General features: G+C 62.0%; 5 protein-coding genes across 5 annotated transcripts; 3 read left to right on the forward strand and 2 right to left on the reverse strand.

Annotated features, from left to right (window-relative positions):
* Positions 1-554: 554 nt before the first annotated feature.
* EHS24_005056 (uncharacterized protein) lies at positions 555-2,167 on the reverse strand (the record flags this gene model as incomplete). The annotated part of the gene is made up of 5 exons (XM_028620597.1): positions 555-1,351; positions 1,540-1,920; positions 1,959-2,016; positions 2,061-2,092; positions 2,143-2,167. 5 exons carry the CDS (start codon positions 2,165-2,167, stop codon positions 555-557), a joined length of 1,293 nt encoding a protein of 430 aa, XP_028479569.1.
* Positions 2,168-2,460: 293 nt separating this feature from the next.
* On the forward strand, positions 2,461-3,254 carry EHS24_005057 (uncharacterized protein; the record flags this gene model as incomplete). The annotated part of the gene is made up of 5 exons (XM_028620598.1): positions 2,461-2,618; positions 2,768-2,840; positions 2,893-3,012; positions 3,083-3,148; positions 3,192-3,254. The coding sequence occupies 5 exons, from the start codon at positions 2,461-2,463 to the stop codon at positions 3,252-3,254; spliced, it is 480 nt and encodes a 159-aa protein (XP_028479570.1).
* Positions 3,255-3,532: 278 nt separating this feature from the next.
* EHS24_005058 (uncharacterized protein) lies at positions 3,533-4,649 on the reverse strand (the record flags this gene model as incomplete). The annotated part of the gene is made up of 5 exons (XM_028620599.1): positions 3,533-3,599; positions 3,657-3,804; positions 3,871-4,092; positions 4,186-4,579; positions 4,644-4,649. 5 exons carry the CDS (start codon positions 4,647-4,649, stop codon positions 3,533-3,535), a joined length of 837 nt encoding a protein of 278 aa, XP_028479571.1.
* Positions 4,650-5,162: 513 nt separating this feature from the next.
* CDC27 (anaphase-promoting complex subunit cdc27) lies at positions 5,163-7,763 on the forward strand (the record flags this gene model as incomplete). The annotated part of the gene is made up of 7 exons (XM_028620600.1): positions 5,163-5,550; positions 5,597-5,761; positions 5,823-6,093; positions 6,131-6,509; positions 6,548-6,844; positions 6,884-7,492; positions 7,548-7,763. The coding sequence occupies 7 exons, from the start codon at positions 5,163-5,165 to the stop codon at positions 7,761-7,763; spliced, it is 2,325 nt and encodes a 774-aa protein (XP_028479572.1).
* A 5,070-nt stretch (positions 7,764-12,833) lies between these two features.
* On the forward strand, positions 12,834-13,442 carry EHS24_005060 (uncharacterized protein; the record flags this gene model as incomplete). Its single annotated transcript, XM_028620601.1, has 1 exon — positions 12,834-13,442. The coding sequence occupies one exon, from the start codon at positions 12,834-12,836 to the stop codon at positions 13,440-13,442; it is 609 nt and encodes a 202-aa protein (XP_028479573.1).
* Between the last annotated feature and the right edge of the window lie 2,922 nt (positions 13,443-16,364).

Here is a 16,364-nt window from a genome sequence, read left to right on the forward strand (position 1 = left end):
CATGGACTGTCTCCCTCGGAGCCGACGATGATTGATCGTGTTGAGAAACAGAGTGTGGCTCGACCAGTCACACACACCGCCACAAACAAAATGTTACGCTGTGGGATCGACGGAATCAAAATGTCGCGGAGAGGCGGGAACCGCAGACCGTCGTCGCCGTCGGCCTGGAGCTGCGCTGACAAGTGCCGACACACCCACCACCGTACATACCGTTTGCAGGGGGGCGACGCTGGTCGACCACGGACTGGATGAGCAAGCATCGCGCCCAGACGGAGACCAGGTGACCGCGTCGGCACGTGGCACGATCGGTCGCGAGCTCGCGAGCTGCGGACAGCTTGCGAGTTGCTAGATAATTAGATAAGTGTCTGCCGGAGGGGCCGTGTGTGCGTCTCGCGCCGAGCACGACACGGTGCTCGCTTGCGGCGAGGCTGACGGGTCACAGCGCCTCGCAGCTCACACAACGACGTCATTCTCTCTGGAACTCTGGGCGGATCTACACAGCGGAGTCGTCGGGTCCCGACTTGCGAGCAGAACAGGCATGCCACACAATGCATTCACTCTAGCCCCTCGAGGAAACGCGCATACTCGTCCTCTGCCGCCTCCGCCTCACCACCCTTGGACGCAGCCTGGGGGGCTCCAATAACTCCCTGCAGTTTACCCATCAGGCCCGGGCCGGCGGCGCGCTTGACGCGGATCTCGTCGCCCTCGGCATCAATCGTGCCAGCGTTCGGCGTCGAGTTGACAGGCGCGAGTCCTCCCGGCGCCTTGCGCTTGTTGACGCCGCGTGGCACGAACACGGTTGTCTCTTTGCGGAGGTCGCGCAGTTGTGGCGCAGCGGAGATGGTCACGGCGGCCGGTGGGGCTACAGCCGCCGCAGCAGTGGACGTATCTGTCTGCTTGCTCATGGTAGCGCCCTCACTGGACGGCTTGGTCAGGCCGGGCTTGGCAGGTAGGGAGGAAGGAGGAGGAGGAAGTGTCGATGGCCGAGGGGCAGAGGGCGCCGACCCAGACGCCCCGCCGCGCGTCCTCTGGGGTCCTCGGGGAGGTCGGATGGGAGGAGCAGGCGCCAGGTGTCCCCATCCTCCGGGGTTCTCCGCTGAGAAGGGCACGTTCGGTGCCACTGGAGGCGGCATGAATGGGGGCCATCCCGCCGGAAGTCCGTTTGGCAACATTGGCATGACTGGCGTCTTGCTTGGGGGAGGGCCGGAGGGCAACGGGATGTCCAGCGAGTCGTCCGAGGCATCCGAGTCTGACTCTTCCGCTCCAGGTGGTGGTCCCTCAGGCATCACAATGTCGTCATCGCTGTCGTCGTCCGAGTCGTCCGAGCTCTCGCTAGGTTCTGGAGATTGGGCTGAGCAAGGTTAGCCGACTGTAAAGTTATGTCTGTCCAACACCCATAGAGCTGGGTAGTCTCCATCGATCGCCAGCTCCGTGGTCAAAAACAAGAGGCTGGTAACGCCCACAGAGCTCTCGCGGCAAAACCTGAAGCTCCTGTGGTCACCACCCGCCCCGCGTCCAGCAACCCGTACTTGTACTCACTGCGTGCACGGTACGGCATCCCTGGAGGCGGCACACCAAACGGATTGTACGTCGCGTCATAGTAGTAGCTCCTTTTGGGATCCCTCAGTGTACCGTCGGGGTTGTACAGGTGCGCCGTTGGGTCTGGCTGGTGACTCGACCCCTCGCCATCGTCATCGCCTTGGCCGCGCGGCCCGCGTCCGTGTCCATGTCCATGTCCGTGTGCGCGCTCCGGGCGGTCGGTGTGGTATACCTTGTCGCGCTGGTCGGGGTTCTTGGACACAAACTTCTCCTTGAGCCCAGTGAAATACTTGAGCTCGCTCTGGAGCTTGGAGAGGCGTTCTTGGCCCTCGTTGCTGAGCTTGTCGCGCGCCTTGAGGTCCTTGATTTCCGCCTCGAGGTCTGCGTGTCAGCTTCAGGGACGAGCATATTCAGCTCACGCCTAGTGTCATGGTGGACTGCGCGGTCGTCGCGCTTCTTCTTTCGGTCGGACGCGTTCTGCCATTAGCACAAGTTGACAAGACGACATGCAGTCGAGGTACCTTTCTGAGCTGCTTTGCCTTTTCCGCCTTGCCTGTGGATATCAGCTGGTTGCGGGCTAACGGTCAACATAGCTGTACTCACGGAACGCATCCATGGGGTTTCCCATTGTCGTTGCTGTATCAGCTGCTGCTGCTGCTGCTGCTGTTGTTGTTGATGTCAAGCAGCGGTGCTCGCATGAACGCAACATGACCTCCTCCATTCACGCCCTTTGGTGGCAAACGGCCGTCACGTGACATTTTTACCGGTTTATATTCCATCCGCCCCGTTTAGCTGCGGACACCGCCGTCATCGCTCTGTCCATCCTCTCCGTGGCCAACGCTGCAGTCTGCTCATTATCCTGTTGTCGCGCATCCCCATATCATCCCCCCCCCCCCCCCCCCCATCCCACCCGTGCTCACCATGTCGAACGAGTACGCCTTCCGCAAGATCGACATTGACGCGCTCGACGAGGACGCCCTCCTCCCGTCGGACCTCGTCGACCCCGACCCGCGCGGGCCCGACGGCGCCCTCAGCGACGCTCGCGCGCGTTCGACAGAGACCCGCAACCTCGTGTCCAAGTGGGTACGCTCAAGGGCCTGGGGGCTGGGCACAGCGTGGGGCCAAGCAGTTGCGGTACTACTAGGACGGTACAAAGCTGCTTTGGCCCCGTCCACACATTTCTCACCCTCCTGGCCGTGTTGACCGCCAATGCTGACGCGGTGCACAGGGGCGACATTGCCGGCGCCCTCACCACCATCCTCACTGACCCTCCTTACGGCGACGGCGTGGACGAGGCCAAGGTAGGTGGAACGTTGGATGCAGGGCGCGCCTTACCTAACCCCGCCCTACCAGAACCTCACCACCTCGGCCGTGCTCTTGATCCTCAACTCGACGCGCGCAAACGACATTCCCAACGTCATCAAGGGCCTGGACCAGGAGCAGCAGGCGCACCTCATGGCGTACCTGTACAAGGTAGGTGGTGTTGGCACACTGTCGGCAAGAGAGAGTGCGAGAGAGAGAGAGCTGACGGCGCGTGCTACAGAACATGTCGGCTCTCGGCAGCGGCGCTGACATTCCGGGCTCTGTGCTCCTTACATGGCACGAGAAGGTGGGTACAAGGCCTCTTACGTACGTCTGGCTAACCCAACCAGCTCACCGAGGCGGCCGGTGTCGGCTGCATCGTGCGCGTCATGACCGACCGTCGTACACTGTAGTCGCGATACGGGTATGCATCATCCGTTGTAGTCTAGCGGTGGCCTGCAGCCGGGTCGGAAGCTCATCATGGGTCTCAAAGAACTGAATAAACTCCCAACAGCGCACAAAAGCGCGCCTATCTCTGTCTCTGTCTCACACACACGCACTCTCTCTTTGCGATTGCCTAGTACAGCTGCACGCGCACGCACAAAGCGCACACGTGCGAGCGGCACTCGTTGTTGTTGTTGTTGCTTTTGTTTTTCCTCTTCGCCTTCTCGCGCAACTCATCGCGCGCACTCTACTTCTTGCCATAGCCCTTCTTCTTGCCAAAGTCGAAGGGGACGTAACGGTACTTGATCATGTGCCTGGGGTGATGTGTCAGTTGCAAAGAACCAAGCGGAGGAGATCCAACTGCAACTCACTGGATCTGGCGGCGCATGGTGAGCGCGAACAAGGTGCAGAAGTAGACCAGGAGGATGGGCCAGTACACGGGCACGTCGGTGACGCGCGACAAGGTGCACAGGAGCGCAATGACGGTTGCCTTGGTGGCCGAGTACCAGAACTTGAACTCTGCAGAGCGTTAGTGAGGGAGACTGACTTGTGTGTGTGTGTGTGCGCGCGCGCGCGAAAACGTACCAGGAAGACGGCGGATGAAAGGACGGAACTCTTCGTCCTCGGGGTTGGGCGTGAAGCCAGAGAAGAGGCCACGGAGGCCCTGGGGGCCCTTTGCCTCTGAGCCGGGGAGACCCGGCGCGCCCTCCTCAACGTCGTCGGCCGCGAGGTCGGCGGCGTGCTGGGGGTCGAAGCGGGGCTGGAGGAACGCGAGGAAGAGGTTCAGGATGTAAATGGCCAGGGCGTCTGCAAGGCGTCAACAAAGTGCGAGGGAGGGGAACACGGGGGCGGCGATGGGAACAACCAACCGCCCGCCTCAAGGCAATGCCTTGTACGCACACATGACAATGTACCATCCTTGGCGGACGACGACGCTGAGCGAGAACAGGATAAGCAGCGTGCCGGTCACGAGCCAGCGCTCAGTGACGTGCGGGGTGGAGCGGTCGAGGGCGGCCTGGAACTTGCGGGCGTACACGTTCGAGTTGTCGCGGAGCGCGTCAAAGACGTTCTTGTCCTCCTCGACACCGCCGCGGATGCCGGCACCGCTGCCGGGGATGAGGTTTGCAGGGGTAGTCATGCTGTGGGGCTGCATGCCAGCGAGTCCCGAGCGGACGGGGAAGCCAGAGCCCGGGCCGGCGACGGGCGGCGTCGAGCCGACGACGGGGGGTGTGCCGCCGGTGGTGGGCGGGTAGGGCGACACATTTGGGTATGCCTGCTGGGGCTGAGGAGGCTGCTGTAGGGAGATGGGTCAGAAGGTGGATGGGGGATGGGTGGTTGGGATTGTAAGGGTTGCTCACGTTCATGGTGGGCCCGTGTACCGATATGGGAAGGGGTGGTTGGTGGTTAGGTGGCAAACGAGGAGATAATGGAAACAACAGAACCCGATGCGCTTCGACACGTTGCCCGTCCGCCAATGTGCGAAACAGCGTGGCTCTACACGCGCCGCGCGTTATGCGTGGGTTAGTCCGTGATAAGGGGTCTTTGTATTAGACAGCAGCGCGTGGATTAGAAATATACACACGTCATTACTCACGCTATTATACATCCGCCGCCGCCGCCGACGCTCACGCTCACGCTCTCGCCCGTTGTTTGGGTTGAGTGTGTGTCGGCGGCTGTGTTGTGATTCACCCAACTCAAATACATTCACGGCTTCACGGCTGCTGCATCTCCCACTACAAGCACTCGCCTGCCTCGAGCTCCACCGCGAATACAGTCTCAGCTGTCACCAGTTACCCAGGAGCAACCCCCACGAGCCTGTCACCCTCGCCGTGTCCCAACCCCTCTAGCCTCCCTCCCACCTTCTCGTCTTCCCCAGGATGGCCCCGCGGCCGTCGGGCCCCCACCTCGCCCAGCGGCTGCGAACACTATGCCTGTCATGCCCGCCAGTGTCAGCACTCTTCTATGCCCGCCTCTACCGCGCTCTGTTCCCGCCAACCGACACGGAGCATGACTCGCTGCACATTCTCGCCCTGTGTTTACTCCAGTCCGATCAGGCGTACCCGGCCCTCCATGTGGTCCGCGACCTGGCCGACGCCGACGCAGACCCCAAAGACGACATTCCAGACTATGAGAATGGTATCCCTGCTCGTCGACCGGGCTGCTATGGCTGCGCGGTCATTGTGGCCAAGTGCTGCGACAAGCTCAAGCGATACTCGGAGGGACAACAAGTCCTTGGACGTGCTATTCGTCGCAGCCTCCACATGAGTAGGTCGACGAGGTTTGGACTCTTGACCTGCGCTAACACTCTCAGCCCTCCCCACTCCGTCACCCTTGGATACGGCAGCGACAGACAGCCTCCTGCTCGCATCGCTCTCGCTCAAGGGCAAGGCGCCTGCGCAGGCCGTCGACCACTTCCGACTGGCGCTGGGACAGGACCCGTGGCTTTGGGAGGCATTCACGGGTCTGTGTGATGCTGGTGAGTGTTTGGTTGTTTGGTTGGCTGGGGGTAGCGTGACGCGACTGACCTTGTAACCCAGGCGCCCCACCTCTGATGGACTTGGTGTTCCCGGACCCACCCAGCAGCTCGACGAGGTCAACATCGCAGCGCACGTCGCGGCACGCGACCGTCTCGCCAGGACCGATGCCTCGGTCGTCTGCGTCTGAAGTGCCAAACTTCCTCAGCCGCCGGCAGTTGAGCCCTCTGGCGTCTGGTGCGCCCACGGGCGGGTTCTTCACCCCAGATGTCGGCGCCTCTGCTGCACCACCGGCTGCCCCAAGGCTGGGCATGTTGGGCACGGTGACGTGGGAGTGAGTTGAGCCTTAGGCATCACCAGCTGACCCACAGCACACCGTCGATGATGGCCGACACGACGTTTCCCTCGATCGGCGATCAAGGCGGCCCCAGCGCCGCTCGCCGCCCGTTACCCAACCTCATCTCTGCATTCTTGCCATCGGCGTCGTCTGTGCTTCCTGCTGCATTGCGTTCGACGCCCAACCCAGCGTCCGATGGGCTCCCATCCAAGCCGCCTGCCATGAAGCGTCCTCGCGGTGCCAACGCTATGCGCAGGCCTGCCGAAACCCCCGTCGGCGGACCTCTGACTGTCGAGTCGCGGTTCAACGGCCGCGACGTCAAGATGATGGAGCCCAACGGAGACAAGTACCTCGACCCCCCAGTGCGCCGCAGCTCGAGGCTGAACACGGGTTCGGGCAAGACTTCGTCGAGGGTAGGTTGCGCTGTTCTCACTGGCGGCTAACCTTGCAGCTGGCTCGTGAACGCGAAAAACGGTCTACACGCTCCCACTCGGTCACGTCGTCGGCATCGGGCCAGGGCCCCGACACCCTGGCAGCGACGACCATTGAGCAGCAGGTGCAGGCCCAGGTGGACGACTGGCTCCGGGACGTGGTCCGCCGGTGTGCGCGGGCGTACCGCTACCTGAGCATGTTCCAGTGCCAGGATGCGCTGAATGAGATTGACCAGCTGCCACTCGAGGTCCAAAGTTCGCCGTGGGCGTATGACATGGCCGCGAGGTGCTTTTACGAAATGTGCAGCTATGTCAAGGTGAGCTCGCCTGAATGTTGGACGTGAGCTGACGTGCAGGCACGCCGTGCATTCCAGGCGCTGCTCCACGAAGAGCCGTACCGCCTCGAGGGCATCGAGTACTACTCTACGACGCTGTGGCACCTCAACGACATGTATGCGCTCTCGCACCTGTCCCAAGTGCTCGTGTCCGTCGACCGCGACGCGCCACAGCCGTGGATCGCTGCGGGCAACTGCTTTTCGCTGAAACGAGAGCACGACGAGGCCATGCGGTGTTTCCGGCGCGCGGCGCAGCTCGACCCCGGGTGCGCGTACGCGTGGACGCTGTGCGGCCACGAGGCGCTCGAGATGGACGAGCACGACCGCGCGATTGCGTTTTTCCGCACGGCCATCCGCGCCGACGCGCGCCACTACAACGCGTGGTACGGCATGGGCGTCGTGTACATGAAGATGGGCAAGCACCGGCACGCCGAGCACCATTTCCGGCGCGCGACCGAGATCAACCCGTGCAACTCGGCGCTCCTGTGCTGTATCGGCCAGGTCCTGGAGAAGCTGCACAACTACCCGGGCGCGCTGGTCATCTACGAGCAGGCGTGCCAGTACGGCGACGACAGCGCCATGGCGCGGTTCAACCGCACGCGCGTGCTCGTCGCGCTGGGCCGTGTCGAGGTGAGTGGGGAGGAGTGTACGGTGTGGTGGAACCACTGGCTAACTTGTTCTACAGGAAGCGATCCGTGGCCTCGAGCCGCTCGCGCGCGAGACGCCCGACGAGGCAAACGTCCATTTCCTCCTGGGCAAGACGTACCTGCGCGCCGGGCGCAACGCCGACGCCATGGTGGCCTTTACGTCGGCGCGCGAGCTGCAGCCCAAGCTCGAGGGCGCGATCCGCGCCGCGCTCACGGCCCGCGGCGAGGACGGCGACGAGGACGACGAGGTGTAGTGGGGAAGAGGGGGGGGGGGGGGGGGGGGGGGGGGGGGGGGGCTGGGAAGAGAGGAGGGAGACCACATACGCACGCACGGCAACAGCATAGGGGACTGCACACACCCCGCGCGCCATCAGTCGCTTTTGTATTATTTTCTTGGCCCCATGCCCCATGCCCCAGCCCCAGTCCACGACGGACGGTGCGGTTCGCGGCCGAGGCAAGGGGGTTAGGGCGCGGGCAAAACATTAATGCATCTGGCATTGTAACACGTCGAGCGAGGGAGAGCGAGGGAACGAGCGAACGTGCCAGACGTGCCAGACGTATGCTGCCCAAAGGTCTGGTCTCGGAGGAGAACGGCAGAACAGACGAGTGAGTGAGTGAGTGAGTGAGTGAGTGGCATAGGGTACGAGTGACATTGGCACCTGTCAAAACAACAGTCACCACATGGTGGAGGTGGGTAAGCCTTATCTCGGCACACCTGGCGGCTAGCCGGCCCTCGTATGGACGTACTTGCCGCCCAACCCGAGGATGGGGAGCAGCACCGACTCTGATCTCTGAACTCGTGACTCTGGACTTTGCGGCCTTGTGCCCTGGGGCTTGTGGCCAGTCTTCTCGGCCATGCTCATGGCCATGCTCATGTTCCGGCCTGAAGCGCTCTGAAAGCTACAAATGCCCGTGTATGTACCGTACCGTACCGTGTACCGTCTGCCGCGGGACCGGGGGCTGCAGGTGGACACTGGCGAACTGTCCATATATGACCAAATGCACAAGGTCTCGCCGTGGACCCCGATGCCCGCATGCCACAGACCACAGGCCACAGGCCACAGGCCAGTCGAGTCAGCAGACGGCACCAGCGCGATCACCTGACCCTTTGTTATGGGGTCAAGAGAGTGGTGTTTGTCGTCGACCGTTGTGAAGGGGAGGATTGATAAGCCAACTGGCCGTGCCCGGTGGCCGGTGGGGCAGGCGTGCCTCCAGGCCTCCAGAATGATGTCTCCAGAAGGCAGAAGCGGCGGTTTAGGCTTTTGGCATCACTTGCCGACATGGCCCCGGGTACCTTCGGTGTAGAGGGAATGGCATGCCTGTGCCGGCGGTGTCAGTGGCCCAGTGGCCAGTGGCCAGTGGTCCAGTGGACGTCGACCTCTGGCAAGTAGCAGTGGCAGGTGGTCGGTTCTGACCATATGGTCAAAAGCGTTCCAGTTGCGAAACGCACCGTGCCATACCATGCGTGAGGCCAGGGCGCTGCCACATTGACATGTGGCGAGGCGAGGAGCGGTGCGTGTATCCAGTAGACTTGGTGTCCTGGCACGCCCTCTGTACGATACGGGGCACGACGATGGACGACGGAGGATGGGGGACCTGTAGGGCTCACTGCAGAGCTCGTCATCGACGCGTCCATGGAAACCACAGTCGGAACGCTGGCGACGTGGGCAAAAGGAAGCCCCAGCGCCATGACAACAGACACCCACCACCCGGGATACGACGGAGGGGTGTGTCGCCTCGCTGACACGTAACTGGACGCAACTCGCCTAAACCGCGTTCAACGTCAACCGAGAACACATGTTGCGTCGACGCAGGTGCCCGACCTCGTGCGTCTCAGATACGCCTCGCAACGCCAGCTACGATACGACCTCACGACCTGTACGAGCGCGCGCCCTAAAGGATAACCACACTAACCTAAACCCGACCCGAGAGGTGGGTTAAGGTGGCCTTTGGCGGGGGCGTCTGATACACCTTTGTCGTCGTTGCCGGATCGCGAAACGGGCTGTTCCAGTACGCCCGGCGGAGCCTCTATTGCCCGTCGCGACACACGTGTACTGCACGCAAAAGGCTAAAGGCACAGAGCTCGCGAGCTCGCGAGCGAGTGTGGCGTGGCGCATCCGACGCGGAAAGCAGTACGCACGCACGTACGCACGGTGGGTGCCGCAGTGCGGCGTTTGGCGACGCGCCAGTGGCCAGTGGCGCCTGGCCGCCTGGGCGTTTGGACCGAGCGGCAGAGAGAGCTGTTTACTGACACTAGCGTTATCGGCCTGTGTGGGACCTCTCTGGTACCTCCTCGGACGGTGTCTCACCACGCACCACTAGCTGATTGGGGATCTCTCCGCCGCTGGCCGCTGGCCACTGCTGGGACACAGATCTGGATCTGGACAGGCAAAGGCACACTTTTTTTTGTATTTGCTGCTGTATTGCATTCAATTGACAAGTAAGCGTCGATGAGGGGGGGTTATTTCCGTCTTTGCCGCCTGTCGCCCTCTCGGGGCCCACAACCACTTCCACTCACCCTGGGGCTCTGGGACTACCCACCTCGCGGCGACACTGCAGAGATCACAGGGGCCGTATCTCCCGCTCCGCCGCGGGGACTAGTGAGTGGGTTTTATAACCACCTGGTGCGGTGGTGGTGGCACATGGTAAAGGCGATACTTGCCGTGGTGCCCAGTATAGGTGCGCTGTAGGTTCCAAAAGTGACTGTGTTTGTGGCACCGCGGTGGCTGCAACAGAGCACAGCTTGACAGCATGAGCCCCGCTTGCACGCTGCACACTTCTGGGTTCTGGGGCCACCCAACCGTGTCCCAGTTGACGTGTTGCCAGAGCCCCCGCTGCCATGTCCCTTATCACACACCACACCCATGCCGCACCCTCTGCACTCTGCACTCGCAGGTCAGACCCAGATGCTGCCAGCTGCCAGATACCTGCTGCCTGCCAAGCTACCATGCTTCCAGACACGCTTCCGCGGCGGAGTACGGACACGCCGTACACCAGAGTATATATTCCGTCCCGGAGTGATAGCACTCCCTCTCAGCACATGCTTTCTTGTCCGGGGCCGTGGCGGTGGCGTTGGCGTTTGGCACTACTGTGGCGCTCCCGGGTGGTAAAAGAGTGCCGATCGTCCGGAGGCTGCTGGGCAGTCGCCGTCGTGGGATCCGTGGGGGACGTGGGTGTGGTCACCCTGGCATGCTGGGCATGCTGGGCAGCTTGACCACCGGTGCGGTCTCTCTTGTCTCGCTCGTATGCTGTCGACTGTCCACTGCAGTGTCGCTGATCGTCGGATCCCTTTTTTCTTCCTACCACTCCTGTCCTCCCTGAATGTCTCCGCGGCCGGGGGTGAGACACACCCCGGGGCACCTGGTCAAACTGGGGGAGATGCAGCGGACAGCACATGATCGCACATGCTCGCACGCCAGCGAGAGAGCGGTTGGGTATCACGTACACTGTCGTGGACGATCGATATCGGGGTGTGTGGCAGCGTGAACGTGCCAATGGGTCACACAGGCAGCTGCAGCCAGCCAGCCGGCCAGCCGGGGTGAAACGGGTGCGAGTGGAACACACCCTTCTTCTGCACCTGCCTCGCACCTGGCCACACCTGGCATCGCATTTTCGGGTCTCGTTTGATGGCTCCTTTGCATATGGTAACGAGACGCGAGGGGACGTACGTGCGGACGTACGAGAAAAGTTTTTGCGCGTTACCTTGTGCACACACCTCCAATGCAGACCACTGGTGCCACTGGTGCCACTGGGCCGTGAGAGAAAAAAAATCTACTTGAGTCATGAAAAAGTGGAGCTAGTGGAGGTCCATGCCGATCCAACACCCATTCATGTTTTGCGACCAAGTGGCCGTGGTGTTAATCAGCATTTTTAGTGATACGAGACACACCCAACGGCCCAGTGGAACAGCCCATTTGACCCATTGAATAGCAATCAATCAGCAATCAGACAGGTACGGCCATATGGCCATGGCCCCCTCCACCAGACGCCAGACGCCTACCGCCGCCTCCTCCACCTGCGGCCGTAAGCAATGTGTAAGCCGTGGTGGAGACGCCAGAGTAAGCAAATTGCAAGTAGCCACCAGCCGTGGTAACACCGGAGAGGCGTCCACCGACGGGGTGGCCGAGGGGGTTAGTGAGCATGCGCGCGCGGGGGGCATGTTTCCATGCCGTCTCGGGGCCATGTTTCGTGGGTGCGACATGCCATGTCCGAGCGCGGAAAGGGGGAGAAAGGGAAGAGGGGAGAGGGTGGACGCGCAGGCGAGTGCACGAGTGACACACTCTCCGTGTGCATCAGCATTGCAGCATTGCAGCACCATATGCATGTGTCCGTGTGTGTGACGAGTCTTAGTCGATGTGGGTACCGAGAGGCAGTGTCAGCACACGGCCAGTGCACGGGTTTGCCGTGAAACCGCGCAATGGCTCCGGCCGGCGGCCGTGTGGGGTGGCCTCCGGGGTGGTTGGCCGACGGGGGTGTGCGTGGATATCTCTCTGCTCATTTCTCAGCATGGTACATGCACAGGAACCGTGGACGACGTTTGAGAGCATGCATGGTGTCCGTCGGGGGAGCCCGGGGGTTCCGTCGTCGTTGCTGGAATCGTCGTGGTTGCTGTGCGTGCGTGCGCTGTGTCGCTTGGGCCGGCTGCACCAGGGTGGTACCATGGCGCGCATCTCTTGGCCACTTGGCCACTTGGCACACCCATATGGGTGGCCACAGAGGTGACCGTGGACGTGGCCGAGGGCCACGCATGTGCACTGCAACGGCCGTGTCTCTCCCCACCGCCACTGCCACGATGCTAACCATGTTAATAGCGTCGGGTGCAAGGCGGGGGTTGGCACTGACCAAGCGTGCATTTCATGGGGCCACGTTTGTGTGATTGCAGTGTGGTGGCTGCTGCTGCCAGATACGCCTCCACTTTCTGTGTGATCAATCGCCACAGCTCTGCAGACGAGCGCGTGCGTCCAGAAGCGTCCGGAAGCGAGCGGCGCGAGAGGGAGATGCATTATCGACTCGCTTGCTCAGTCGCCGTTCTCGCTGGCTGACGAATTTGGCCGGGGCGCGCGCAATCTCCGCCGTCGGGCAGGCAGAAACACCACAGGCGCCAGGCGAGAGCAGGCGAGAGCGACCTCGGGCCCGGAGGGGCAAAGGACGAGGCAAGACACAGGGACACCATCCACCCACCCTGGCCGAACCCCCCATGCCCCCGGCGATCGGCATGGCGCAACACACGGATTCCACCTTTTGGATTATAACCACGGTCCATCGTCGTCCTTTTGGGTCCTCTTCTTCTCAACAACCACCACCACCACCACCAACCCACAGCCATGGCCTCTGTCCACCACATCCCGCGCCCAGCGCACGCGTCCCCACGCACAACAACAACAACCCGTGCAGCCTTTGCAGCACCACACGCTCTCCACTTTGCCATCCCCATCCTCCCAACACCCACCCCGCCATCCCTCCTCAAGCGCCAGAGCTCGTCCAGCGGGTCGAGCAACGCGAGCAACTCGGCGCGCACATCCCCCTCCCCGCGCTTCCCAGAGACGTCCCCGCCTCTGCGCTTCACCAGAGCCCGCCCAGCCAGCGCCGCCAGCAGCGGCCGCCACAGCCGCACCTCCACTCGCCGCCCAGCGTCGTCCCCCTCGTCGCTGTGTGCGTCCCCCGAGCTGCCCCCGGCACCCGTGGGCACCCCGCTCGACGTGCAGCCGCTGCAGCTGTCGTTCCCGGCGCTCGACGCCAATGCCAGCCGCCCGGTCCTCGTCCGTCGCGACACGCCGCGCCCGTCGTCGCCGTCCCCCTTTGAGCCCCAGCTGCCCCTGCGTGACCTGGCCCCGCGCCGCCCAACGTCGCTCAACATTGAGATCAACGAGTTTGAGACCCACTTCCGCGCCATCCACCGCGATGGCGGCATGGGTCTGGGTGTGAGTGTGTAGAGAGAGAGCGACCGAGCGACCGCAGGTCGCGAGCGTCCTCTTATCCACACAAACATACACGAACCATACACGAACCAACTCGCACACAATCACACACAATCACACACGAGATCTCAACACGACGACAACGACGCTGTATCCACTAGTCACCAAGGCGCATGGGCCACCACTTTTGCATAGCATTCACTTTCCATCCTGTACCATATCATGCACATTATCATCTGCTCTCTCTACCACCCCCCCTGCTGCTGCATCGACTCACCGACGCATACCCCGGTGTGACCTGATAGTCGCCTCCCGCCGGCTCGCCGCCGGCCGAGCAGTCGCCAAGCCCCGTCCGTGTCCGGGGCGATACGGCCGCCTGGGGGATATGGAAAAAGTCGCCGTGCGCCACCGGCCACCCAGGAGCCACACGGCCATCTGGGAAGAGCGACGCGGCGGCTCGGCAGGTTTTGGATCACTAAGCGTGTTTGCATGTACATGTGCATGTGTGCTGGGATGACTGATGGTGGATACATGCTGATACATGCTTCGTGACTCGCCCCGTTCACACGCATCCATCCTAGCCATCTGCACAACAGGCCATGCCCGTCGGGTGGGGCATTCTTCCACTTTTTTTTCTGGTGCCATCCATTCCGACCTTGTTGGGCGACTAACTCGTGGCACCCCGCCGGCACAGCCCCGCCGGGCAAACGTGCAACTGGGTCGTCCGGGGGTGATGCACAACGTGGGATCTGTGGATCTTGCATTCCTGCTCTGCTGCTTGCTGCTTGCTGCTGCCCAGGGAAATGGCAAACGCAAACTGCACCTGATTACCAGTCGGTCGTTTGTCGTACTTCTGCCTGGGTCCTGAACGCGAGAGGGAGATCCGGGGACGACGTCGTTTTCCGCCCACACACTCCGGGTCGACTGCCAGCTCTGGCAGCTGCCAGGCGTTTATTCCGTCCCAGCGCTGTTGGTGTCTGTGCCTTCATTTCATTTCACTGGTAAGAGATCCCTTATGGTCTCTCTCGTCCCGCGCACACATTACCACAGCTACCAGATGGCATTTTGGCAAGCAGCGTCGCACTCACATGCGCCACAGTGAGCGGGATCTGTGCTGATCCGCTGTTGATCACCCCACCTGGAATCCCGTTTAGGCTTTGGATACACTCTCCCCCGATAAACAAATTCAATTAGGAACCACCTGGTGTCCCTCCTGCAGTCGGTTACCCAACTCGCCCTGTTTGTAACACCGTCTCGACCTCCCTGGGTGGGTCGATGGGGTGCACCCACGTACCCAGCGTCCACGGTGCACGCGGCGGTGGTCGCCGCACAGAGCTTGTAGCTTGTAGCGTTTCATGCCCTGGCCCTTTGCTTTTCCTGCCCTTTTCCTGCCTTTTCCTGGCCCTGTCCGCTGTGCCAGTGTGCCAGTGTGCTTGGCCAACTGCGACTCTGGGTCCTAGATCCCACAGTCGTGCAACCCACCACAATCCTCGTCCCATCCGTTTCACCCCGCACAGCAAGCACCCCCAGACAGCAAGTAACAAGCCCCCTCTGCGTCCTCCTCAAGCGAGGACCCCAGCTGGCAAGGGGGGCAGAGGGCCGTTCCCACCCCTCTTGCCTGTCTTGTCCTTGTGAACTCGTCTCGGTTGCAGACCGACGGGTACGCTCGCGACCAGCGTGTCGCCAGGTGTCCATGCCAGTCACATACAACGCTTGGCACGGTCTCACTCACACCTATTGTTTGGGTTTACCTATGCGATCTGCACAGTATGTACGTGGTCTACGCTTTTCCTGAACCACCTCATTACTCTACTTTCCAGTCGCCGCTCGGTTGTGCTGGTGCCTCGCACGGCCGTCCCTTACATCACCTCTTCTCGTTTCGAGGCCTAGGAGGGGGGGGGGGGGGGGGGGGGTCGTCTGCAACGCAGTCGTTGTACCACCACCGGCGCGCGCGCACAAAGAAAGTCGAAACAACACCAACACCTTGGCGAGCCCCAGATCGCATGCCGCCCAGACCAGACCCACGCGACCTGCCACTTCCCACCTGCGACCCGCAACGCGCAAAAACCCTATTGCGCTCGGAATTAATCAGAGATCGTCGAGTGTGCACACTCCATAGTCCTGGATCCTGGGACCAGTACGCGCCGTATGTAGCCGCCTTTGTAGGCACAGGGACACATGTATGTTTACGCGCTCTTGCTTTTGTCTTCGCTTGGCCTTGTGCTTTCCCTGGTCATTTGTCCTTGTCCTTTTCCTTTGCACACCGGCCTTTGCGCTGGTGGCCTCTCTGGTCGTCTGGTCGCCAAAAGGCCAAAGGTCGACGACAATCTCCACACCCATGCACCCCCATCTGTCCAAAATGCCACACACTGTACCAACCTGCCTGCCAAGAGACGCGCAGATCCGGGGTCGTCGCCGCCATCCGAGACATTTGGCCACCACCCACATGGCCGCCCGCGTGGCCCGGGGTGGCGCTGGGTATACCTCCTGCCTCCTGCAGCCGTCCATTGCCACACCCCCGGGGACCGTCGACTGCCGCAGCGCCGCAGCGACGCAGCCTTGGCATCGACATGGTCCAAAGGGCAAAGGACAATGACAACGCACGCAGCATGCGCAGGAGCGATGGTGTGAGCCACGGGCCATGGAGCCATGGGGGCGACACGGGTTCGGAAACATCTTGTCGTGCGGAGGATTCTGGTATTCTCTCCGGTATGCGCGCGGATCCGAGACGCGTCAACAGTATCACACCGTCACTTGTGGGCCTGTTTGGCACACATGGGAATTGTGACCAGATGTGAAAAGTGTGCAGTACACGCGACTGTTGTATACCGTACCATGGCACAACCGCCGCGATCGGGCCGCCCTATGTACTTACCTGTGTTGACGTCCAGGCGTATGGTCCTCCGCGGCGGGGCGTGACTGCTTTCCCTCCCTGAA

The sequence above is a fragment of the Apiotrichum porosum genome (assembly GCF_003942205.1).
Source record: "Apiotrichum porosum strain DSM 27194 chromosome Unknown scaffold_2, whole genome shotgun sequence".
NCBI classification, from domain to species: Eukaryota; Fungi; Basidiomycota; class Tremellomycetes; order Trichosporonales; family Trichosporonaceae; genus Apiotrichum; species Apiotrichum porosum.